Source organism: Anopheles coluzzii, chromosome 2 (genome assembly GCF_943734685.1).
Source record: "Anopheles coluzzii chromosome 2, AcolN3, whole genome shotgun sequence".
In the NCBI taxonomy this organism is placed as follows: domain Eukaryota; kingdom Metazoa; phylum Arthropoda; class Insecta; order Diptera; family Culicidae; genus Anopheles; species Anopheles coluzzii.
Window position 1 is genome coordinate 40,450,769 of NC_064670.1, and position 26,481 is coordinate 40,477,249.

Below are 26,481 nucleotides of genomic sequence, written 5' to 3' on the forward strand. Positions count from 1 at the left end.
ATCGTGAGATGAACGGCAAAGCCAGTGAAAGCGCACGGCAGCACCATCGCCAAGATGAGCTCCACAGCTTCTGAGATGAGCACGTGTGAGGCTGCGCTCGAACGGCCCGCGGTACAGTGGGGATTGCGTTCATCCAAACGCCGGGCCGGATAAAACTCACGCCTTCCGAGGTCACGGAGCTTAGTGACGTGATCATCAGGCGGGAATGGTTCATTTTCGTTTCGCCTGACTCGATACGATACGCAAGGTTTTCGGCTTCGCGCACCCGACGGTTGCGTATCGCGGCTCAGTTCGTGGCCGCGGCTCAGCCAGTGTGGTTCGGCTTTTCGGCAGTGCTTTCTTCCTTCCAATTCCTCGCCACCTGTTCCTCTCTCTCTCTCTCTCGCTGCGCACACACTACCTGTGTGTCCGTCTCAGTGTGTTGCTCAGTGGAGTGTTTGGTGGGGTGCCCTTTGCGGCACGGTACCGCTTCTTCCCATCGTCTCCACCAAATCGCCGACCGGGGGTAGGTTTAAGAAGTCTGCGCGTCTGGCTGTACACGCTCGCGTAAGGTGGTGCTGGGTGGGTGGGTGTGTGTGTGTGTGCGTGCGCGGCAGTGTATTTTTATATAGATCGACGCCGGTGCCGGGGGGAAGAAGCCGATTTCTTCGAGCCGGGTGGGTGTGTGTGTCAGTGTGCGTTTCTGTGCGTGTATCTGTGCGCGGGTGTATCAGTCACCGGGTGACTCTGCTAGTGCACCGCCAGTGTCCAATTGCTGGCTCGTCCGGTCTGCCGTCTTCACCGGTCTTGTTTTTTTCTGGACTACGTGTGGTTGCCCTGTTTTCCGACACCCGGCATCGACGCACTTCGTCAGCGGAAAACAGGCCCGCCAAGCCATCTGACTGTCCAACCCGGCGGGGGCAACAAGATCGGGTTCGCACGGCAGGGCGAAGGAGTTGAATCGTCAGCACGTTCCATCCGGGGAGGGTGACGGACTACGATGATCACGCCCTTTTACTTCATCATCCGCGTTGGGCTGCCGAACTTTTGCGCGTTCACGGTCGCTTGACCGCCGTTGGTGCAGCGGAACATTGTCGGAATCGGAATATCTTGTTAGCGGATGTAGAAATGTGTGTTGTGTTTGTGATCGCTTCGTTGCTTACGCTGCCGCACGACAACAGGCTGCCCAGCGAGACGGAATTGTGATCAAGTCCAAAATTAGATGACAACAGATGCATGCCCCACGGTTGCCTCGCTTCTATTTAGCTTATGTTGTGAGACGTTGGGCGGTATGTGTGTGTGTGTGTGTGTGTGTGTGTGTTAGTGTGAACCTTTTTTCGTGTGCGAGCCCTCTGTTGGAAGCCGGTAATAATAAAAAAACCACACACACACACACACACATAGACACACGGTATCGAGCGGGTTCCCGCGCTGAATCTGAAATCAATTCGTATGCTCCCCCCTGCTTCTTATCGGCATAGATCGAACGAACTCGGGCCCCGGCATCTCATCTCCTCGACTGGGCTGTGAGAGGTGTAAGAAGAGCGGAATAGCGCGTGCAGGGCTGAAAAAGAAAGGGAAAAAAATGAATAGAGAAGAAGAAGAAACATAAGCAACACATAGTTTCTAACAGTTGGCGATGGAGAACGGGCACGAAATAACGAGGAGACCACACGGGGGCTACACATAGGCGAGCGAGCGGTCGCGCGCGCGATAAAAAAGACGTTGGTGTGTATAGGCCGCACTGTATCGCGTCGTCCGCGCTATCGTTCGTCATCTAGTTTGGTGTGTTGCATTGTTTGAGCGTTTGCTAATATTTACCTTAAGGGGTCGTGGCCTTTTCTTTCACTCCCCTCGCTGTTTTGCTCTCGGTGTGCTTTAGGCCCACGCTGGGCGTCTACTTTGCCCAAGCGATCGTTCCTGTGATCTTTTCAGTGACGCAATGCTTCCTTCTTTCGGGGGGGTTTAAAGTTTGGTGGGGAAGATGCAACTTCCCATGCTTGATGCTAGTAGGCACTGGAGTTAAACGTATCTGTCAGTCGTCTGGTGGGCTCGTTGAAAGTGTGTCTGGGCGTGTGCTAGACAATCTAAAACAGAATACGATACTAACGAGCGCATGTTGAAACATTTACCTCCCAAAAAACATTTTCCTTTTGGTTTTGTTGTTGTTGTTGTTGTAACACCCGTTTCTTTATCTCTTAGTGACCGCGTTAGTGTGATAGATTTGTGCGGTTGTGTATCTTGCGCGGTGATAGTGTGTGCACGTAGTGTGAGTGTGTTTGTGGTGGCTAAATCAAACAGGACAAGCGCTTAGTGGTTGGCGGTGCGTGCACTGCTCTTCCTCCTCGAGTCCCGCATTTCCGGAGTAGGACCGGCACCATTGGCTGATCTCGTTGCGAACCAAACGCGCCAAGCGGAAGTGATCGCATCGCCGCCTCGGCAATGGCGGCCGTAAGGTGCAGGGTAGCGGCGGCGTCGGCACTGCTGCTGCTGCTACTTCTAGCCGCCAGCGGTACGGATGCAGCCAGCAAACAGCCGTCCATCGTGGAGAGCGAGGTAAGTGTGTGTGTGGGGCGTACGGCATAAGTTGGTCCGCACATGGAGTGCGTGTCGGTCGCGCCACTCGGAAAAAGAGCAAACAGAGTACACACTCTCGCTGTTGACAAACGCAGCCAGCACTTTGGGATCGCTGAAGTGGGTCGCCTTCAGGGACCGATCCGGGTGCCCGGCTGTTCGGTGCCACGAGTGTTGCTCGAAATGCAGGCTAGAATCGGATTGGGAGCACTACTTTTCGTGTGTACAGGTCTGCGCAGTACATTCCGGAGCGTTGCGTAGAATAAGAATCTGTTTGTAAGAGTGGGGTGGAGAGGAAAGAAAAAGGTTATCAGAAACATTGTACCTCAAGCCTCCCCTTTCAGATGTGGACATACACACACACCTGTTGCATTGAGTTTGGAGTATCATTTAGCCCCGCGGGAGGCACTACTGTGCGCTACAATGTATCCGGCAGAGGCCGATCGTCTTTTACCGAGGTGATCCAATTGGCTGACACACCGCCCTTCCTTACCGCTCTCGCCCATCTGTTCGGGTGAATGGGTCTTACGATCTTGATTAGAAAATACCACAGATTGTAGCGTGCCCGAGTAGTGCTGCGGCCTCTGACGACAAGGTGGTTCTTGATAAGAGGAGTTCGGGCCCGGCGCTGTGGGCTGTGGGTGCATATTTTTGTGCATGATGTAACGCAACGCGGGCGCGGGACGCATCGGACCGTATCGCGCACGACGGTCACGATAAGAGGCGTATGCTGTGCGCGCTGGCGAAGATAAGGAACGGGTGGGTAACCGTTTCCCAACCCCGCCGGGACGCGTGTTCGGGCGAGGTCCACTCTGGAGGAAGGCTTAGACAAACTCGAGGATGGTTTTAGAGGAGAGCTTATTGAAGCTTTGTGCGCATGGCGTCACCACTGGTATGCGGTTGCCCGGCTCGCGAAATTCCGCGAAGTCAGGTTGCTTAAGCGCACTCGTTCGGTGCAGTTGCAAACAGATCCCGTATCCTGGAGTTGGGGTTAAGATTTGCAAACATCTCTTGCTATCAATCTTCCGGGTCAGTGGTCGGCAAAGCTGTTTTCTGCTTAGATAACGAACAAAATACCCTTCTTGATCATCATTTTCATGTCACAATTTGATGGTGGTTTTTTGAATTTGGCTCTTTACATCGTGCCGCTGGTTTTTTAATAGAATTTGGCTTACAGGCTTAAAGTGCGCCTGTTTCAGGTGATTAATTGCGCTTTTTTGTTTTTTACAATGCACAACAATCTTATTCTTCAAACATGTCTTCCTATCGTGCAGAAAGTTGGGAAGAACTTTTTCGAAATGCACGTTATTCTTTGCCAGCATTGGAAAAAATACATTCCTATACCGATTTATGAGGCATTTATTGCCCTAACACATATTTTGAGTTCGCATCCAACGTATGAGAATCCTACGGTTTACTATCTCTTCCTCTTTAGGTCTTTCAAGACGCTTGAGGATATGTTCGCCCTCCCGTGATGGATTAATTGCATCATTATAGTTTGGAACATATTTTGTTATGTCCATACGTTGTGCTGCCGCATTTCTGAATGTGGGCCTTTTTATAATGCTTGCTGCTGATGCTGCTGCTTCATTGTCAAGATACCAGCAAGCTCCAGACAGCTCCACTCAGATGCATTTTTCGCTTAGCACAAATTATCCCGAGCGCCTGCACCGTTTTTGTTGTCGATTTTATTTCGCCAACAAAAAGAAGACAAAAAATAACACACAGTTGCTCCTCTCGCACTTTGGCAGAGCAGTTCAGGAAGAACCTGTTTTCAATTAACACTCTTCCTTCGGCCGGGCTGGAGTCAATGTTGTGCAGTTTGCTTCAGACAAGCCTTGCCATTAGGCTAAGTCGCTTGCTGTTTTTTTTTTATTTGTTGGTTGGCCTTCTTCCGCCTTGCACGCAGACCGCCGTACCCGTAGAGCTCGCGACCGAGTCGATCGGGTGAAATGGTTTGTGGCGTCGTTTGTGGTTTTGGTCGGTGTGCGGTTGGCTGTAAAAAAGCACCCCTGGAAGCCGGAGAAGGGTGGAGCGGAATTTGAGATTCTTCAAGGATAAGATTTCTTCTTGGTTGATCCGAGGTCATCACAGCCAATGGCCGGGGGATGGTGGGAAACGGAGGTATGCGGAATACACTTTTTTATTTTAGACCCTTCCTGACGGCGATGCTGGGTTTGTTTCATGCGCGATGGGAGCTATTTTCGTTCCGACGCGAGCATTTGCATGGGGTTGTGGGGGGGACTGCAGATCAATCTTAGTCATGGGTCGTGAGTTGTTGTTGAAATGAGGCATACGATATACGTATCGAACTGCCTGCGGTAGAGGGACTATGAGCGTTTCTATGAGTTGATCCCGAGTCCGAGAATATGTAGGTTGAAATCAAGAAGCTACCGCGCGCAGCCGCTTATCGAGATATGGAACGAATGTGGGACTGTGTGTGCCGTCTGTAGTTCGACTACGGACGGAGGTGGGAGTTCCTTATTTGGTGTGTTTCGCATCGGTTTCTTCTGCTTTGTGTGCCTGCTGGATGGATGAAGGCAAAACTCGAGCAAATGCGTGTGCTTCGGAGGGATAAGGTCGGCAGACAAAACTGTACCGAAACCCCACCAACCGGTCATTTGTGCGCCGTATATGGGCATGGCGCATAGCACCAAATGTGGTCGGCCGCGACCGGCTAGGGCATTCGCCGTGGCATTGCCGAGGGCGCTCGTGAGGCTGGCGCTCGTGCAGCTCGCGCTCGTCACGGGCCTGTGGGTTGCTTCTTTCCGCGCGGCATTGGCCTTTCGGAATCGACACGACCGTGCCGGTGTCTTTCATTTCGTAGCGCTCAACCGATCGCTTAATTATCATATTATTGCTGCCGCTGCCACCGCCAGCATCATCGCCGGAACGGCCTATCTTCGGAGGCCAGGTATAGGAGGGCTGGGTGGGAACGTAGTGTGGCTGGGATAGGATTTCAATCAATTTGTTCGAGGGTTTTACGCACTCGAGCAGTGACAGTTTTTCACGCCTGCCGTTGATGATGAATAGGCGCGCGGGCTTTTGTGCCTTATCGCGATACCGTGTCCTCTTGCTGGGCACTACTTTTGTTCGATTGCTTTTGAACACGCTACACATGCTACTGATGTCATCTCTTTTCTGGAATATTGTAAAACTTTGCAGTGGTGAATCAACGGAATGAAACGATATTGGTAAGATTGAATTCTCCGCACAAAAATTATGTCATTTTTAAGTATTAGATAAGAAGTCCATGTAAAGGAACGGAAATGAATAATGATTCCAAAGAAATAGTCATCTGATGATGTAACGCAGCTAAGAGAAGGAGATGGGAATTCGAATCAGTCTACCCTTTTGATAGTTGGCGCCTATCAGTGAATCCTGCTACTGTTTAGGAATATATAACAAGATTTTTTTTAAATCTCTTCTTTTGCCAGAGTTTTTCTCATTTATGTTGAATATAAATGTCTACTGGCTTTGTTATATCCACCTAGGTTACAAGCGTAATTTAAAAATACTATATTAATAGTGTTAACAATAGTGCGATATTATGTCACAAAAATATATAAAGAAATTCACTATGATATGGTGCAGTTTATGGTGAATAAAATAATACATTCATTTCCATTCTGAACTGCACTTTCAACGCTTCAAAGTGCGCCTCTAGCTATCGCATCGACATTCCACAGCCAAGCCGTGTTATCTGTGGTAGCGGCATGATTAATTTAAACATCCATAAAATCCACCTAGATAAGTTTAAAAGTCCAACCTACTCTACCGCGTGAATCACGGTACACCTTGCCGTGGCAGCGTTTTTTTTGGGTTGATGTTGATTTTTGCTTTGGGTGCCTGATTTAGTTTACTGCATTTTTCGACCTCGTCGCCGAAAAGTTGTCCGGTGAGCATCACCAGTTTCAAAAATAGAGAGAGAGAGAGAGAAAGAGAGAGTATGTGTGTGTGTGTGTGTGAGAGAGAGAGAGAGAGAGAGAGAGAGAGAGAGAGAGAGAGAATGAGAAGGATTTGTGAGATTAGACGTCTACCGCGAAACAATGTTTGCCACCGGTCGGCAACCGACAAAAAGGCTCGGCCAATAATTAGCATCTTTCACACTTTGATAATTTATGAAACAACGGCGATCCGCTTTAGGAAGGTTGTTGCCAACCTGGTGCGGTGAATTTTGGCGGCATATGCTGGATTCGAAACGGAAGCATGATGCGCTCCAAGTTAGAAGACGGATGCTTCATGTTGTAGTATATGGTGCGGTGAATATTATCATGAATTTGTGAAAAGAGATTAAACACTCTCAAAACCTACCCTCTCCACTGGCAGCGATGAGACACAATGTATCCGTTGTTGTGACGTGCGATGTTTTAAATTGTTTGCAAATGCTTGCTTACAGAAAACAATTAACATGTATAAAGCGAATTTTGAGACAATTTTTTTTTTCAAAAGCAGAATCCATCAAAAAATCGATTTGAGATAAATTTATTCAAAAGCGTTGAGCGGAACATAGTTCAATAAATTTTCATTTTTATAATGCGAAAGATGATGTCACAGCTCTTAATTTTTCATTTGTAAACGGGCATGGAAGAAATGGAGGAAATTTATGAGCTGTAATTCCGAATAAACTTCACCCACTGTCGCCAAATCGCCACTGGGAACGCCTGGGTGCGATGATGCCATTGTACGTGGGCAGATTGGATTGCGTTTGAATGAACGGACCGAATCAAATGTTTTAACCGTTTCGATCGAGCAAACGGAATCTTTTCTCGTGAATGAATAGTTTTGTTTCAGCTGTATTGTTTACTATGGTTATTAAATTCAATTTGCTCATTTTTTGACAAGAGAATAAAAAAAACGCTTCCAAAAGTCTACGACAACTTAATACCCCCAACAGGTCCGCGTTTGAAGCCACTGCAACATAAATTGCGAATTAATGAATCTTCTGTGGGAGCGGGGAGATGGTAGAACAGCTTTTTTTCAGCAGCTGATGAATTATGCAGCACACAATTAGTTTTTTATTCAGCATCTAATTTTTCCTAATTTGCCTCCTTCCTCCCTCCCCCCACCGGTACCTGTCCGGTACCGCATGGGTCAACATTTCTACACTCACAAGAAATCGCATCTCGTTTCAGTTCCGTTTGCCTTCGCTCGCCACCTTTTTAACGACCATTCCAGTCCGCGCGGGCTTGTCGGATGTGTTATGATAAATTTTTTTATAATCACCCTCAAATTACGCCGTCCGCGGGTGGGCACGCGGTCCAAGGTGTTAGACACATTCTTTTTGGGTCTGCTTTTATTGAAGGTTATGTCTTATTTGGCCACCATTTAGATGGATTAGCCTCTCTCGCACGACGTTTCACCGACCGGCTGGTGTCCGGCCGGTGCTGTGTGATGAAATGGTTAGATTTTATGGTGCTGATGCTGGTGAATTTGTGCCCTCCAACGGATGGGCCGTCGACGGAGATGCCCGATTTCATTGTGGTGTGTGTGTTTGTGTGTGTGTGGCATACATTCTGTTTTATGAATCACTGACGCTACCTTTGAAATGAAATCAGAAGAGTGTAGCCGTCAAGATGGTGCTTGTTTTACGAGGTTTAATTGTTTACTCTGGTGAAACATTTCGGGAGGGAGAGCGGTCGCCATGAACAGTCTGTACTCGCGCACATGCAGATAACCGAGAGGACGAGATGATGTGGAAGCTTGTAAACAGTCCAACACTGTAACGAACCTAACCGCACGGGTGTTCCACCTACGGTGCAATCGAAAGTACACACGCAAGAGAGGAAGAGTGAGAGTGTGTGAAAGGGCGAAAGATATTTTTAAACGATTAATTTTCGTTTTTTTTTGTGTGTGGTGCCCCAATAGTTCGCAGGTTGAAAACAGGGAGCTGAAATTTATGCTTCCCATTTTCCGGGCCCCCTCTGTAGAGCCTTCGCTTAGTGCATCACTCATTCTAGGGTCTGGGGAGAGCTGTTTCGATTGCAGGATTTAATTCGAATTTATTGCCCACGATCGGCAGTACGATCGGTAAGACACTCTTCTAGGCAACGCTGCATTAAGGTGACTTGGGAGCGAATCGTCGGTGAACAGAAATGCGTTTTCAAGCACATTCTGGCCTTCATCGTGACATACAGTGCAGCGGGAAATGATCTTATTTATTTACCAAATAACCATAAACTAGACGATATAATTAGGCACGATTAGTTTTCCCATTTTTTAAAGATCACCCCTTTTTTAAAGTGTCGCATTTGTTGTCGCTGGTAAGTGGTTTGAACACAGAACGCAGGTTCAGATTTATTGTTTTTATAACAGGGCTCGGCAAATTGAACGACTCGTGAGTTGAGTAGAACCGACCTGCGGCAACATTTTATGGAATAACGATAAAAAATCTTCTATTCTTTCTTTTTTTGTCGTTTCTGCCATCGTCTTAAAAAGTTTGCCAACCCTTGATTTGTACACTTCCGTAGTTTGAGTTGTCTTTCTCTTACAGTTTTCCAAACAACTGGGCAGGCAACTGATCACAATACGAGATACGTACGAAACTGAGAGAAGTTGCCATTTTAATAATAGGCAAAGAAAGCTAAACCTAAAACGCCATTGTTTACGCCAAGGGAAAATACACAAACCGCCGGTTTGCTGTAAATCTGATCGGAGACTTTGACCGATAGATTTTGCGAAAGATTTAACGGGCAAGATGTAGACAAAATAAGAGCAGTCTTTGTTTACCTAGCGCGTACATGGCATGTTTCGGCCTAGCTTTAATGTGAGCGCGGACCACACGTAGCGCAAGATTAGCGCAGAAAGAGAGAGGGATTTTTTTCTTCTCGTGTCTGACGTCATCGCTACAGAAACACACTATTTCGGCGCGAAGTAGGGCCTCGGTATTTAATTACCTTTTTATCATACTTTTTAAAGCGAATGGATCACTGTTCATGCTTCGTTGATGTTTTAAAAATAAAGCATTACGTTTACTCATTTGCTTCATCAGTGAAGTGTTTAATTAAACAATTCCTAGTACATATGTGATCCAAAATCGTTCTAACGGACAGCTCAACGACACGAGACAATAATAATACGCGTTCTTTTCATTATTACTTCACTGTTCGGGAATCTTCCCAAAGACACGCGTATGACACTCATAACCGCTTTGACAACTTTGTTTCTTTAGCCCGCTCCAAAATCATTAATCATCAACCACGAGAACAACACGGTTAGAGCATCACAAGCGCCTACAGAAGTTACTGTCAGATTGTTTTCTTAATAATTGCAGCTACCGCTGCGCGATGGTGGCTTTAGGGTGATAGATGAACTTTTTCCTTGCACTACCTTCCTGCTCCATTGAAGATGGATTAGTGCCTGGGACCTATTGCCCTCTTGTACACCACCTTCCACCGCGTTCACGGTGTGGTATGTGTGTGTCGGAAAGTACCGTGTAGGGTCTCGGATCATCGGATAGCGGAACCCAGCCCAGCGATTTGTGTTTTAATGCGTATATCTAGCACGAAGGTGCTATGGTGTAGGAGCAAAGAAATAAAAAATAAAAACCAGTTGTCTAGGTGTCGGTGTCAGCCTCTCGGCGTTCGAAGACAGCCGAGATGAACCCTGGCCATCAACTCCCACAACCCCACGGCCATATTTATGTCGGCAAGTGTACGTCCCCTCCGTTGACTCGCGACGCTGGGGCGTGGGTTTGGGCTTTGCTGTGGTGGTGAGAATCAATTAATTTTCTGGTTTTCTGGACCGCTGATAAAGTACATTATTGTCTGCACTAACCGGCGAGCGAACCGGCGATGGGCTTTCGAGATTTACGCTGAACTAGGAAGCCATTGTACCGTCAACGGTCGTGCCATCGGGAGCTGGTGCTAACCTAGGCGTTTCGAACGAACCAAAACATGCATCTCGTTGCCACCAGTAACATGAGATCGTTTATGGCTGAAACCTCCCGGGAACCTTCCCAAGCTCTCCCTCTCTCGCTCTTTGGTTTTTATAGCTGCTTCACACCGAGCAAACGGCTTTGCCTACGGGCCGACCGACTGACACTGGGTGGCCATTAGATTGATACAATCGATGCCGCCAATTGGCATTTCTGGTTATAGAAGGTGGACGTTTTCGGGAGAGGTTACTTTAACCGTCACCCACTGGTGCCGTTGAGGCATATGGAAAATTGGTTGGAAAATTGTTTTCCAACAGCACAGTCGAAACGTGCGTAGGGGAAAGGGTGTGTTATCGGGCTAGGTTGATTGGCTGTGCGTGCGTGCACAATTGACCTGGGTCAATTAGATTGTTATCAGCATTATTGGTGTTTATTCGGGCTGTTTACTAGCACATAAGAATTAATTATTCAATCACGTCTTACGCAACGCGGAGAGCAATCAGGGGGCCAGTTCGTTGCATGTTCTTATGCGGGCTTGGTGTAGGAAAAGTTGTTAAAATATCATCGTTCTAAAATCTTTATCTCTTCTCTATAATAAAATTCTGGTAAAGGTTGATCAGCGTTACTTTCCAGCGGCTTGCATGCTTCTTATTTAGTTTACATCCATACAATGGCAACTGCTTTGGTTGTGGAAAACACACCGTCGACTTAGTTTTTACTGTTTGGAAAGGTTAGGAGAAGAATGATACATATTTAATTTAATTTTTGAGATACTTTTTGTTTTCCTTGCGTAGAAAGAACGTACAGTGGTGGCCACCTTATTTAATTGTTCTTATACATTACTCCGCATATGCACTTAGTTTGATGCTTCCGGAACAGTTCTTTGAACTAGCAACAAACGGTATCGGAATACGAAGGGCCGCCTTTCGTGGTACAGTCGTCAGCTCGCATGACAACTCTAGAATGGAACGTCCCCCTCATAGCAAGGGCTGACTATTCGGTTGCATGCTACTAAATAAGTCTCGAAATCCTGTATAGGCCGGCATGTCCGCGTAGGACGTTACGTCAAATAGAAGAAAGAAAAGTATTGGAATACCGACTTAACATATGATAAGGAATTTCTGATGTAACCATGCCCACATCTAGAAAATCATAAAAACGCTCAGCAAAGGCACTGGTGTTTTACTATTTAAGATACTTAAAACGCACCTGAAGTACCAAAAATGACCAATAACTATAATTATTTAATTTCAACAGCATGTTGCATATGATTGGTAAACTATGTGATCATTTTGCTAAAGAATGGAGATTGTCCGACGTTCAGGGGTTCACATAAGCTTCAAGTTCAGAATCAGTTCAAAGACGGCTATGCGTTCAGTGACAATTCTGGTAAAGGTATGGGACCGTTATGGGATCAGGATAAGGTCCATGGTAGGTATGGGTTCGAGATAGCCTATGTAAGTTATTGACCAACTCTAATATCTGGAATCAGTGTCAGATTTGGTGTGGGATATGTAAAATTGGCAGGAACGACATGGGTTTGACAACAGTACCAGGATCAGTTTGGGGTCTGAACCAGTTTCTCTCTCTAGCCATCTGTTACACATGAAAATCTTCATTAGATAACCCATCGAACTCCTGTCAAAATTGTTTGGAGTTAACTCAATTGACGGTATGATGGGTTTGATGGATGAGTTTTCTATCACTTGCCGGAATATAGTTCTAAGGGTTTGATGGGTTCGAATGAGCTAATATAAACACACCGTAAGAGGCACTTATGATTTACGTTTTCTTAAAAACAAACCTTTGTGCGCAGTCTGATGCTATTAAATATCCCCAAATTATATTGGTTAATCCTACAACCGGGCCAAATTAACTAGTTTTAAACAAAATTCATACTAATAAAACGCTGAGAATACTTTTGAATAACACATACGTATATGGTCACGTCCGTCGTGCGGATTCGCACTATCGTTACTGCAAGAATTGATGGATCACGATTGTGCGTTTGACAGTTAGACAAACTGAAGCATAAATCAATGCCACATTAGAACGTGGATCACATACAGTCGCCTTTACTCGACCTTTTCCTTCTTCCTTCTCCTGCAACTGAAGGCAAATGATTGTTTTCTATGCAAATGTAAACCGTATCGTAAAAATTAATTCGCTAAGCCCCCTCCTCTCTCGGATCGAAGGATTAGAGCGTACCGATACCGCTGCACCCTTGGCATGTGCGGAACGGTTCCAATAATATGCAACTCTCCCTTGCACACAGCGGACCGGTTTTTACGCTGCTGTTGCTTTCTCTCCGCCCCATCTCCATCTCGCGCATCGTGCGCGCAAGTAGAATGTGGTTTGCCTGAACTGCACAACTCCTTTTTGTTTATGCTGACAGACCACTGACGCTTACAAGACAATGCCATCACATGGCGACGCGCCGCCAGAACGGTACACATATTTATTGTAGCCCATTTGTTTTGCTGCGAAAGGAAGAAACAAGATTTGCCAGACGCATGACTCAGCCGGTTTACGTCACCGAAATTGCTCCCGAGTGCGTGTCTGGTGCCTTGATGACAGTTTTGGGGGGCGCAATGGGAAGTAAGTGCAGCGCGCAGAGTTCGAACCGTTTATTAACGAGTGCGGCTGCGTCGTTCGACGCGTCCCGGGCGACACAATGCGCCGCGGAACGATAAAATTAATGACAATAATTTAGAGGAGTTCGGTCGGTCGTCTGCTGTGCGTCTATTGCAACATGGCCAGCATAACAGGCTTGCAGCGGAAGAGGGAGATCATGGGATTGCTTTTTATTTGGGTGCGGTGAGGGTGCTGGATGTAACTGGTCCAAAAAAGGCGATATTAACAGCAGGACGTAAATCAACCGAGCTCCGGGCGGGTGAGCATCATTCGAGGCTGCTGCACATGTGCGCTTGGGCTGCAGTTTTTATGTTTCGGTTGCGCATTGGCTTTATGTTAGAGTGTGCTGCGCATAACACTGAAATTCAGCATTACGAGTGATGACAACGGCAATTTATTCTGAGACAAAGAAGGAAATTTCTGCTTACGATTTGGCAGGCTTTCGCAAAGTTTCTTTTAAATTATGCTAACGAAAAAACCAGGAACTTGGATATTCAGCACCAAGAACAGTAAAACTTGAACGAAGTAGAGTCTCTGCTGGGCTGAACCTCAATCCCAACATCTCAAACCACAATCCAAATTCCCCACACGATTGAAAAGTGTTTCGCTAGGAATGTGCCGCTGCAGCTTCGAGCGCGGAGGCATAAAGGCCACCGCACACACCGCACGCACCGATGAAAGGCAGGAAAATATCGCTCCACCTCGCATCGAAAGGTGCAAGAGCATTGCGAGACACTATAAAACGGCACGGGGTACATATACACGCCCGCCCCAAGTAAATGCTCGACCGAGTAAATCCGTTTGAGTCCGTGTCGGAAAGCGCATTGCCCATTTGTTTATTAGTACTGGCGGCAAAATCGTTCAACGGAGTGTAGTGGACGGTGCAGGGGGTGGCACAGACAGGAGGGAGAACAAAAAAGCAATGCGCTTGGGATGACCGAATTTTCCGACGACTCCGGTTGGTGTGTAGCAAGCAAGCAAATATTGATTTAAGCTGCAGTCGGTCTTTTGGTCGATGACCTAATGGCTAAAAATTCATCGCAAGCCCAAGCAAATCGCGTTGGCACCGCGCTCGGCTACATTGTTTATGGAGACAGGAGGATCGATCGATCGATCGAACCAGCCAGCCGGCTGCATTTAGAGGTCGCATCTAGCTGCACGATAAACGACAATACGGTTGATGCCTGCCGAAGAAGAAGAAAGTCCGACCGAATAGACGCTTGGGTTGCAAGACATGCAGTTGAAATGTGGCCAGACGCATTAATTCACAATTTTTATTGTTGGCGTGCTGTTATTCTTATTAGTGCATTATTTTTTTGTAGCAAAATTTCGTAGAAAATGCCAGACGAAAACTCGCAAGGAACGCGCTCGCGGAGGAGTTGCTGGGTGGGTGAAACCGTGCGCTGAAATAACATTTATCCTACACCAGCCGGCCACATTTCCCGGGCGGCACGATCCGTCACCGCAGCGTGTTTCACGATGATGTCATAAGCAGTTCGACATTCAGATTCGCCGTAGCGCCATTCCATCATCCGGGCCATTGCGACAGGAGTTTTCCTTCGCGCGCTGTTTGTTCTTTCACTCCCGTCCAACGGCACCCGTACACACATGTGTGCGGTTCTGCCTTCCGCAAGCAAGTTATCTGTGCACATGTGTGCGTTTTCCGCCCGTTTGGTCGCGCAAAAGGTCGGAAAACGAATTTAACGCGACCGGCCCTTTTGCCGGCGCTGGCACAGTTTCACACGCACATTTGGGCACTCACTCGGGATGCTCTCATCGGTCACATTATTTATGTGACGCTTCGCAGTTTGGCGGAGAGACATTGATATTGCCGTTGCAAGCACGGCAAAAACAACAGCCGAGCCGAGCATGAGATCACAGCAAACACAAATGGAACGCCCTAGTGATCGTGTGTGATCATGTGAAATATGTACTGTTGCTGTGTGGTGTGTACGCTACGGGAAGCATAACGCGTTGCGGGAGGCCCTTGCATGCCCCAGAGTGGATGAAGATAAAGCAGATTTAAATGGCAGTTGGGACCATTCGCTCAAAGCGGGTGTTAATTGACTTTCTTTATGCAAACTTCGATCTTGTTTGCGTTTCGGGAGGTGGGAGGGGGGGGGGGGGGGGAACAGCAACTGTTACCGTACTGTTACAAATTACGATAATTAACGTCAATCCCACTTTGGCACAATGTGAAGTAAATGTTTAAAGCAGTCAATGTTCTTTTTTTCAATTTAATCAAAGTTGGAATTGAAAAAAAGGGAGAAAGATTACTCTAGCATTCACGGAGCATTAATCATACAGCGCTATCCAACAACAGCAAGCATCTTCTTTCGAAAATAGTTTACATGTTTGGTAAATGTATCAAACACCGCACAAGCTGGAGCAACCGGGAGGAAACATTCATCCGCCTCCACGTTGTTCGCGCTAAGCAAACAAAGTTGTGATGGATTGGGATATGTGTTTGCTGCTCGCTGCTTTGCATCGTGATACCAAGAAATATGGCCGTGGCGATGATGCTAATGGTCATTTATATGACAGAATAACACTCCGCGGGCAATCGTGATCCAGCCCCGGAGGGGGCAAAGGTAGAGAAGCGCTACGAAGCGCTTAAAACGACAAGCAATGCTTCTAGTCGTGGTCGATTTCGTAATACATATTTTCCTCGGGCGAAACCAGTTTTACGCCGATCTGCTATTTTATGCTTCATGCCTTAGCCTTAGTGGTGAGATAAAAAGCAAGAAATAAAAAATAATAAAAAAAATACTCCGTAGCTCACTGAAGGCAAACGAGGGAAGAATCGTTCCAGAGCATATGGATTTGGCTGTGGTGCAATGTTGTTTTTTTCCTGCTCTCTTCTCCACACTACTACTCCTGCCAGCGAAGGTGAGCAGTGTTTGCGAAAGCAGTGTGTGGTTGTTTGTTTAGTGAGTGGATGAAAAATAGGATAATCCGACCGATGGTTCACATGTCGGTCTAGGGGTATCGGCATTTATTTTAGTTTTTCGTTCTGTAATATGTTGCAGTCATTTGAGTAAATTATATTTTGATTTTATAATCACTCTGTTTGAGCTTCTGTTTGTGTAGCTAGTTTTCATAAAAGTGTGATATTAGCAATAGGCAAAATAAATAAATCATTGTGTGTGCATCTACCTTAAAGATTCTTGATGGTACATGATAGGCAGCACGCACAGAGGGAGTGAAAACATTAAATGCTGTTGTGAAATAACACTCAGAAGCATCACAGCAGACCCAGGCAGTGAGGCACCGGTGAGAAATGTGATTCACGAACCGCCAGGAATGCACGTTGGGCGATGGGCCAATGGTGCTTGCGATGCTCTCTAATGGTGCGATGTGTTTAGCGTGTGTGGTTGACTTATTTTAATTTATGTCAGGTCAAGAAAGCATTGGGTTGCCGTACCTTGCTGTGACACAGAGAGAGAGGATGAGCGAACTGAAAAGAGGACCGGGATCGGGAGTTAGAAAGAGAAACATTCGATTATTTTTGTGTGTTCGCTTGCATGCCATAGAACAACAATGAGCAAAATTGACACATGTTGAAACGGAACGCAAAATTGGGCCACCTTGCATTCTCTCACCATTTGTCTATTACACGTTTCGAGTTGATTTCGGCACCATCAGCCGTGGTTGGTAAAATTTGATCGAATGAACTGAACTGTTTTAAGGTTCTGATCTGATATGGCAGCATAGGAATAACTTGGAAGACAGTTTTGAACACGAAGAATGTACAAGTATAGTATTTCGTGCTTCTTTCCCGTTTGATTAATTTGTTTAACATTGTATCATGTCTACTCTCGTCAAACACGAACATGAACATGAACGCTACAAAAATGCAGAGCCAATAGATCTTGATTGTTTTTTGTACTACTTTTTTGTATGAACGATTTACGAGAGCACGGGGCATCGTGGCCATACGATAGGGGTAATATGACCGTTCTGGGTTATTAAATTATACCGAGGTAATGATGTATGCATGGAAAAATATGATTTTAATTATTTTTTAACATAACTTTCTAAGATAACTTTTTTTAATTGAATTTTCAAAACAAAAGATTTTGCTATGCTATGTGGCAGAACCCGTGGCATTCATCTTATTTTTGTCTGATTGATACAAATACACTTTCTTTTAGTACAGAGCAATATGGCTTTAGCATGACCCCTTTTTGCTTGGTCTTCCCATACAAAGCACGACTAGACAGTGAAGACGTTCCTCGGTAGCGTCCTCTAGAGCGCGCTCTGGTTAGAGTTGCAAGATTTTATGAAAATGAAGTGCACGGCGACCACGTTTTTGTTTTAATTTATTACCCATCACACAGTGTGTGTGCTCGTTCAAAGCACTTCGCCACCGTAACACTCCCCCCCCCCCCGCATCCTGCCCGTGTGTTTGTACGATCGGGCATCGTTGGTGTTTGTGTGTACCTACATTCCGAACAGATGCAAAACACTTGCAACATTTGTGCAGCATGAGCAAAAACCTGCAATGCGCAAAGGGATATGATGTTGTGCGTGTGTTGCGAAGGAGCGCGCAAGGCGAAGCACATGTGAAAATGGAGACAAAGAAGAAAACAACCAGGGCCGCAGCAAAGGGAAGAACTAGACAAAACGGCACACTTAGCCAAAATAATCATTCCGCGTGAAGGCAGAGGCGACAAGGAATTGGCTGACGCAGTCTGCGCTTTCTGGCGAAGTGAAAATGAACCGAGAATTGCTTGTGTTTTTTTAATGTAAGAAGATTTGGTTTGATGAATGTGTTCCGCAGCAATGAATGAGTTGAATATCACCCGTACAAGCTATAATCGTTTCTGGTAGATATTTCCATTCTCTATCATTGACGATGTTACCACGAACATGAGCTCCCCCGATTCCGAATTCCTTCATGACGAATAGCAAACATTATTCGTATGCGCATTAATTGTCAATGAACCGAACCCGTGTTCAAGAGTCCCGGTGGCCAATGATTGTCCACCGGGGGATATTAATCGTACGTTAAATCGGCTGCTTGTTTGCCATCTGTGCTATGTTTGCAGTTTTAGCTGCCGGGACAGGCAACGCAAAGTGGCAGAGTCAAGCTGAAAAGCAGCCTAAGCACACATGCACACGCAGCCACATATGATGTCATTGGCAGCGACAGCTAGGATACAGCTAGCAAACGGCTTTAGGTGCCCTTCCCTCCTGCAACGCTGATTTGGTTTCATTTGTTCGCGGGAAACAAATTTGCTCACTGGCAAAAGGGCGTACAGCACTGTTGTTTGACACGGACGGGCACGTTTCGCTTGTAGTTGCTGCTGTACCGTCGTTGTCACATTCTCTGTCACGCCTTTGAAACGGTAGGCGTGTGTGTGTGTCTGTAATGCTTCGGTTCGGCAGACAGCGACCCTTCGGCGCAGGGTGCCGATCAGGAATTTGGACAAGTGGATCCTCACTCGTGGCGAGCACCGTGGCATGTTCGCATGAATGAGCCAAGGGCACCATTTACATCGGACGATCAAGCGAGAAAGAGCGAGAGCGACACTGTTTGTGTTTGTAATGTGTATGGTGATTTGTTTAATCAGCAGGAGTTATCCGATCCGAATGACGACGCTATTGGTCGGTGATGGTCTCCAAATTGTCACACTGTAAGTTTACTTCGACCGCGCGCTAGCTTAGGTACCGCGGATGGTACGATGGTCGGTAGTAGAGAAGGCAAACACCGAGTTGCACATAACTCAAAGCTTCTGGCCTTGAACGCGCGAACCATGCAACATAAACTTGGCTGCCAGCAGCGGGGAAGGGAAGAAATGGCATGCATGGGAATATCGTACGATTCATTAGTCGCGCCAGGCCGTTCAACGTTTGTTCATACACACACACAGGCGAAGAGCCGCTTGAAGGGTTGAAGTGCATCAAGACGAGTGCGTGTTGAGAGGGAAGCATAAAAAAATACACCACAGTCGAGATTTGTGAAGCGAAGAGATGCGCATGCAAATACTATTTCGATACGGAAATTGCAGCAAATTTTGGAGTCGCTTGATGGGCAACTCGGCCGTCAGAAAAACGCACATAAAAGGAGCGAGAAGCAATCCATGCAGCACACTAATGTTGCTGCCACGGCACTGTGTTGGTATGTGCATTAATGCATCTTTTTTTTCTTCTCTGGTACAATACACAGCACAGCTCTCGTCATCATGCCACAGATACATCTTCAAAGATGTTATCGCGTACGAGGCCAAACCAAAGAAGATTAATGGAGTTTGAGACACTACAGGCAGTACCAAAATAACGGGCAAATGGGCCAGCTACGGGATGCGTTTTAATGATGTCGACGGAACATTTTTTGTTGTTTTTATTGCACCTGGTTAAGGGTTAATTTGTATGTGTACAAAAAATAATTTTAACAAATAGCAATAAACTCCAATTGCACACGGTAATGTCGCACAAATATGGTACACTGTTTCTGATATAATAAAATGCTACACTTTGTTACCGACTGTGCTTAAGTCACCCTTGGCAAATCCCTTACTTGAGCGTTGCTTCATGCAAAAAAATGCATTCGTATCAGGCACGGCGATGTTGTTGTGGGCAGAGGGGGATAGTACTGTAAGAAGACCAACCCCACGACAGACAACAAAGTAAAACGCTTTTAAAGCGCTGTCGCCTCCCTTTCCCGCTCGCACGCGTTGTCACTTGCGGTTGAGAAGCGAAAACCAACAACATCGTAGGAAGAGTTCATGGGTGTGTTTATGGGTCTGCTCAAGAAGCGGCACCGGAGCAAGCCGTAAGCATCCTCAATCACTTTCTTGATATCTGTGTCATACCGCCGGGGCCACTTGTGAGATGCAGCGGGCAACAACGTCTCCACAGCGACGAAAAATCCTCAACGGCGGATTTTTACGCTTAATTTACCGGCACCAATCTTTCTGTAGACGGCGTAGGGAGCGCGTAGCACCCCAGCGATGAGTCAAGGGATGGTTTGCAACTCCCCCACGTCCCCCCCCCTAAAGCCCGCCCCGAGTGAACATTATTATGCCGCAAGATCAGCCCGTCTATTGCGCGTAGGCGAAGGACAGTCTACTGCAGTCCGAAACCGCTCGCGGCAGGAGATTGCGATTGTGGAACCGGTTTGTGGTCTGGGCTTGGGCCTGCAGCCGAGGTTTAAAGTGTGGGGCTATAAGGCAAACCTTTTGTTGCCCTAGTCACTTTTTTTTTGTCTGTGCTACATTTATGGTTAAAAAGAATGGGACTTTATACAGTCCGAAAAAAGCTGCAAGAAGCCACACAAACCAAAACAAGGAGATTTTGAGCTCATGTCAGGGGAAAAGAATAAACTTCATGCTAAAAGATAATGGCACCGCTTTAAAAGTGACGATGGTGTAAAAACATATTACATTCATTTTAAGCAAAAGAAAAGGGACGAAATGAAACGGCTTTGCACAGCTTTCCGAGCATGTTTTGACATAAATGGAACGCTGCAAAGACTGTTGGCATCACCGGTGGGTGAATGTTTTCTCCAGTGCGTTCGTCGCTTGCGGATGCATCAAGTCGAACGCCGCGCGAGTAATCCTTTCCTTTCGACACCACCGTGCCAAAGCATCAGCAAAGGTCAGTCCAAGTCACAACAAGACTCAACCTCAGCGAAGAAAGAATACCTCCAGCCCCACCCGATCACACCCACCTCCCGTTGCCATTTCATCCAAGACAGTGAGTGAGGGAGGGACTTTTTCTTACTTCACTCTTTTGCACCGGGCGTCCTGCGGTGTGCGATCAGATCCGGTCTCGTTGTCTCACTCTTCCGAGGATCCTTCGCTAGCCCCGAGAGTTACCGCCAGCAAGACGAACACATCATACGGAGAAATCCCCCGGAACCGCCGCCGGTCGGCTGGTCACCGGGCCTTGCGTCTGCACTGCGTCTGCTTGCTCCGGCTCGCGTGCTTGCTAATCGCGCCCGTGCAAACAAGGAGAACGGGTTTGCCGACCCGGTTGGTGGAGGACCGTGTACCGCTGGCCTGCGTGGAGTTTTGGAGAGGAGAATTAATTTCTTTCGCTCTTCGCGCCGTCCACCGCAGCCCACGCCCATGCACGTCTCTCGCGGCAAATGTATTCGGGCGAATGTTGTGGCCATGTTATTTTTAGAACGCGCGTTTCGGAATATTGTGAAACGGTCTGGTCTGGCAGGTAACTAATGTCAAGATGTTCGTGTTAGTCGGGGTGGGACGATGAAGTGTAGAGAGGGAGAGGTGTTGGTTTTTTCTTCTCCCTTTTTTAAATGTTTTATGCCTTACTTTATGCTGCACGTTGTTGTATTTTCATTATTGTTTCTCCATGTTGGTGTTGTTCTCTTTTCGACGTTTGCTCGCGAAACAGCAACAATCGCGATCGGGCGATTCGGTTGCCACGAATCTTGACCGCAAATAATTGGATGATCAATAAATCATTGCCGTTTTGCACACTGCCAAACGTAATGTATCAATTTGTTGTTCTTATACCATGTTTAAAATATCATACTGTTTGTGTTGCATCAGTTTTGCACACGCTCACGCGAATATTGATTGGGTTGAGGTTTTGTTCCAATTTTATTCCTTTGGAAATCACTGTGATTATGGCTACCAATTTCGTTTGTTTATCTATAGGTTGCGAGACTATGGTTTGCCATTTCTTCATTTAGTGTGTTTTAAAATTGGTTTGCACTGTCTTTTATAGTTAGGATATTTGTGGGAATTTATTTTACTATATCTTTCGTAATTACACTTTTCTGTTGATTTGGCTGTTTTTCGTGACAACTCACAACGAACTTGGTTCGTTTGTCTTTACTCTAATACGTATCTAAAAAAGTTGTCACGAATAATTTCTTCACTCGAAGCAAAATCTCTCTGTTCGTGCAAAGTCACATGGTTTGTTTCGAGTGGTACTGTCACGATTTTAATGTGGAGTCATTTTACATTGAGTAATTGAAAGTCTGCTTTTCAAAGTGTCGTAAGATCCGATCAACAATATATATTGCTAAGTTTGTAAGATGTTATTTGAAATAGAATACCAACACAACAATTTCTACAGCCCATCTAATAGTAAAAAACATCATTCACATCTTGATCATCATTAGGGTCAACTTCGGCCAGCAAACACGCATAACTTGCATCGCTGATAGACGCATTCATTAAGAATCATTTTGGGGAGTTACGTTTATGGTCGGTTTTAACGAGCATTAAATGAAACTGTAATGAGTTTTTCATTCGTACGGGAACGAAATGGCCTGAACTCGTAAAACGCGTTCGCCGACAATTGCATGACATGAGTCGCGCATGGCACACTGGACACTTGAAGCTGTTGATTGCTGGTGGACGGCGATGGGTCGATGGCAAGATCTGCGTATTGATCTGCAAATAGATCTGAGCCGCTCGTCGTCATGTTTTATTTGATCACTTAGAAATGGATGGGTTTCCTAGCCTAGAAGCCATAAATAATTCGATCCTTCGAGCCGGATGATGTAATGCTTTGTTGGTTGTAATTGAAGTTATTGGCCTTTAATAACGCTTGGACATGGTCGGGGTTGATTGATTTGACATTGATAGTACAATGAAAATTCCGAATGCCTGCATTGATTTCTCGTTCCTCATGTTGTGATCGACTTAATTTAAGGCTTTCCAAGAACTTTTTTTTTATTTCATTTGTCAACTGCATGTGACAAACACACCATATTAACAAACTAAAATGCAGGCTCAATAACTCATCCTTTTTAATTGCCTTACATTGGAGTGAAGAGTGATTTTCGCTACGTTTTCCCTGGTCGCGACGCTAGACCACATTCATCAATCTCACTTAATGAGCAATGTTGCTAGCATTACGACGCCAGGAGGAAGCCAATGATGAATACTTATAATGCAACCGTGTTGATGCGTGAAAACACGTACGGCTGGCGCTTCTCCTCCACAAGTGTTGACAAGGAGGGGTTGGTCGGCTGGGGCCGATTGGGCCGGGGAAGCAAATTTATATGTAAAAGACCCGCTCTGCTCTTACGCTACCCCGCTAGGCTTACCACCATTAGCACCAGCAGCACGATGTAATTTGCTTGTTGTTATTCTGGCGTGCACCCTCATGAATAGTGGATCAGAGGGAATGGCGATAGGCGGTAGTGGTGCCACGCTTTGCAACAGGGGGAGTAGTAGGCAAGCGAGCAAAACAAAATTCATTGGATCCAAATTGGAGGCTCGATTCTTTCTCTTGTGTTTTTTTTTATCGCGTGTGTGTGTCGGTGTGCGGCAAGCTTTGCTTAAATTGCGAAGGAGCTGTACTCTCTAAGCTTTGGAACTGTGGAGTAACGATTTTCACGTTTTTCATGATTCTTTTTTTTTTGTGCGGTGATGGTTAAACTCTGGCATAGACGGACGCTTCCACGCGCCTTCAAGTTTGCCCGGTGACAGATTCTTGATGACCGTACCATTGCCTCAATGTCGTGCTGGGTGGTTTTGTTGTTTCTTTTCGTAAACCAACCTCGCTCGATTTCGGCACAAGCGTGAACGTGGTGCCCGAACGACAGCGCGCGGACGTGGTCGCGCGGTAGCATCGCGATTTTGGTCACGTTTCCCTTGTTAAGTTCTTAAGCTTACCATTTTGGGGTTGACGTTAGGGTTCGGAGTGTTGGCGTGCCTGGTGCCTGCTTGCATCCTTTTCTTCTGCTTCCTTTCGTGCCGCTACGAGCAAGTGTATGTAAGTGTGTATGTGTGTTTTTTAAAGAATTTGTATTCCACAGCTTTGTAGGCGCTATTGCGTTGGCGCTTTACTTTCTCAAGTGACTAAAAGATTGCAAAAGGTCTAATGGCGAAAATGTGCTGGCAAGAATTATCGAGTCTTTGCGAGCTTGTCAGCGGTTTTGATTGTGGGCCGAGCTTTAGTCTCGGGGTCGCTATCATTATTCACCGTTGGTACGTTGGAATCAGCGGCAGCAGCGTTGAGCGGCGCCCGGTGGCAAAGAATATATGGACGAAACGCTACCATCGCAGTCCGCCAGGCAGTTCTCCCAGTACCAGAGCCATTCAATGTACAATAACAATGCATAATGCATACGATCGATCCAATGTTTGAAGTTTGCCCATTTTTGCAGCATGCTTTGGCGTGCGATTGGTGTCAGATGGGTTTCTCGGAAAAATTCACACTAATGGTACTGAATCTAAAGTGATGAAACATGTGGACGCCTCTTTAAAACAAAAAGGTTAAGTTTGTAGTTTGCAAGCGAATCATAAAGCTCGTAAATGACGCTTTATCCGTTTTCAGCTTTCGTTCGAAGTCTATACCAACGGGGGTCGACCTAAGACGACTGTAGGACATCGGTTAGCTAAGTCTTCTGCAGTCTGCTTAACGTGAACACATTGTTCGATACTGGAAGATGAAGAAGATGAAACTCCTAATCGACCACAATGGAGCTGGTAAAAGTCTCTAAAGTCACTGTGCTACAAAAAATCACACACATACACACACTGAACTGGTTCCGAAATATCTTGCTAGGTACGTCGCGTGTGTCGTGTAAGTGCGAAAGTCGCCTTCACTTCGTCTTGCTGACGATGGAAAGGGAGGCAATAAATTTTTATTTCGTCCAACTTGAACTTGGGTCATTTTGGGGGAAAACGGGGTACAGCCCGGACTCGATATGGTTTGGTGCGACTCGACCAAACGAGTCACAGAAAACGTACCGATAGAAGTGGAACACGATAGCAAAGAAGCCAACACGAGTGCATGATCTTGTTGAACTGTTCACTTTGCGGTAGTTAGTGGAAGAAAAATTAAGTTCTAAGCTCTTTCTGACAGTTTCATTGCGTCACCGGATGGCAAACGATGATTTCGTCATTGTTTATTGCGGGGTTGGAGTGAAACCGGTTCCAATATGATGCAAACGGCCGTGTGCGTTGGCTTATTAGAAGTACTATCGCTTCGATTGTTTGGTTTGATCTATTCTACTGCTTGTGATTTACTCTAATTCGTTTCATATAGTACTAGAAACCTCTGTTCCGTAGTTATATAATTAAGTTTCCAGAATATGTTAAGCTAATGATACACTTAATGTTGTAAGTCTTATGGACACTTATTCAATATTAACTTGTGATCAGATATTTAATAAAAATAAAAAGTAAGTGTTTTATCATACTCACAAAAATATCAACTAGCCACATGGTCAGACTATTTTTTATAAATTGCAAAAAAAATACCGTTATGGAGACGCCTAGTAGTTGTGTGAGAATTGATGACTGTTAATCAATACCAATACAATAAGGTCATGAACGCTAAATATAACTAAAACCCTAGATAAACAATAAAATTTGACATAAAATTGCATGGTTTCTTGAAAAATATGTATTGAAATGTTTCAAATAAATTGATTACATTTTAGTCCTTCAAACAGTTAGTGGATCATCGTAACGTTGGTTATAAATAGCTCTACCACTTAATTTAAACGCATTTATGAAGCATAGATATGTGATGAGCCCAGGCATGTACACTCGATGATGGGTTATTTTAAAATACTTTTTTACTCATTAGTTAATTTGTATGTTTTTGCAAAATAACAATAGTAGAAAATGCTACTGTGTTTGCAAAATAATAATAGTAGGTATTACATCAATTGGGCAATGTATTTCATTTAAACAATGAAATTAATTCAACTATGATTTAAATGGCTCTATCATCCAGCGTTGTAGAGCAATTTCCAACAGAGAAATAGATAAAATGTGAAGATAAATTCAATTAGCGTTCTATCATTGATGTGTGACAGCTGGTCGATGCGATACGTCCATATTACATTTTTCATATCTGTTGGCGTCGTGGGCTATCAAGATAATTTCTGCGAGAGTATGATTTCTATCGGAAAATTATTTTTTTCCTAGCAGCAACATCGTTAAAGTCATGAATGCCATGACTAAGAAAATATTGACCAAGCTAGACTTTTTTATTTGCTCCTATTCATCATCATAATCCGCTCAGCCTCAGCCGAATAAGCATTCAAAACAAGCGCGGATTTGCAATTCAAGTGTCCAGCGCATTCGTTTCCATCCATCTGATACGATTTCCGGCCTACGCTCATCAGCACCAACGATGATGGCTTGGCAAATTTGATGTTCGATCTTGATCGCTGTTGCCTTGAACAGACGATTGGAATTCGGCAGAAGAGGACAAAACCAACAACGGTGTCGTGTATCGAAAATAAACACCGTCCTTACCGAGCGTCAATTTTACGACCAATCAATAGATTGATGGTCGTCAGCACTAGCCGTTAACCTGCGGAGAACGCTTCGAGCTCTCTTTTAGCAACTGGTAGATAAACACTTTGCCCCTGCTACCCTGCGAACCCGTGTATGTTTCACTATCAACAACATATGATCCCCGAGCTGGGACGTTTAATGCACTCCCCAGTCCACGCGCTGCTCCCCACC

General features: G+C 45.7%; 1 protein-coding gene across 20 annotated transcripts in view; it reads left to right on the forward strand.

Annotated features, from left to right (window-relative positions):
- Window positions 1-265: 265 nt before the first annotated feature.
- The window catches only part of LOC120948875 (basement membrane-specific heparan sulfate proteoglycan core protein), a 96,576-nt gene continuing 70,360 nt past the window's right edge, over window positions 266-26,481 (forward strand). For 18 of the 20 annotated variants that reach the window (XM_049606619.1, XM_049606621.1, XM_040365683.2 and 15 more), the window contains exons 1-2: window positions 266-505; window positions 2,182-2,535. In XM_049606619.1, the coding sequence (XP_049462576.1) occupies window positions 2,422-2,535 (114 nt within the window). In that variant the 5' untranslated portion in view covers window positions 266-505; window positions 2,182-2,421. Of the gene's footprint in view, window positions 547-578; window positions 657-2,181; window positions 2,536-26,481 lie in introns of those variants that run through there. The other 2 variants (XM_040365684.2, XM_040365686.2) reach the window with 2 other exon arrangements.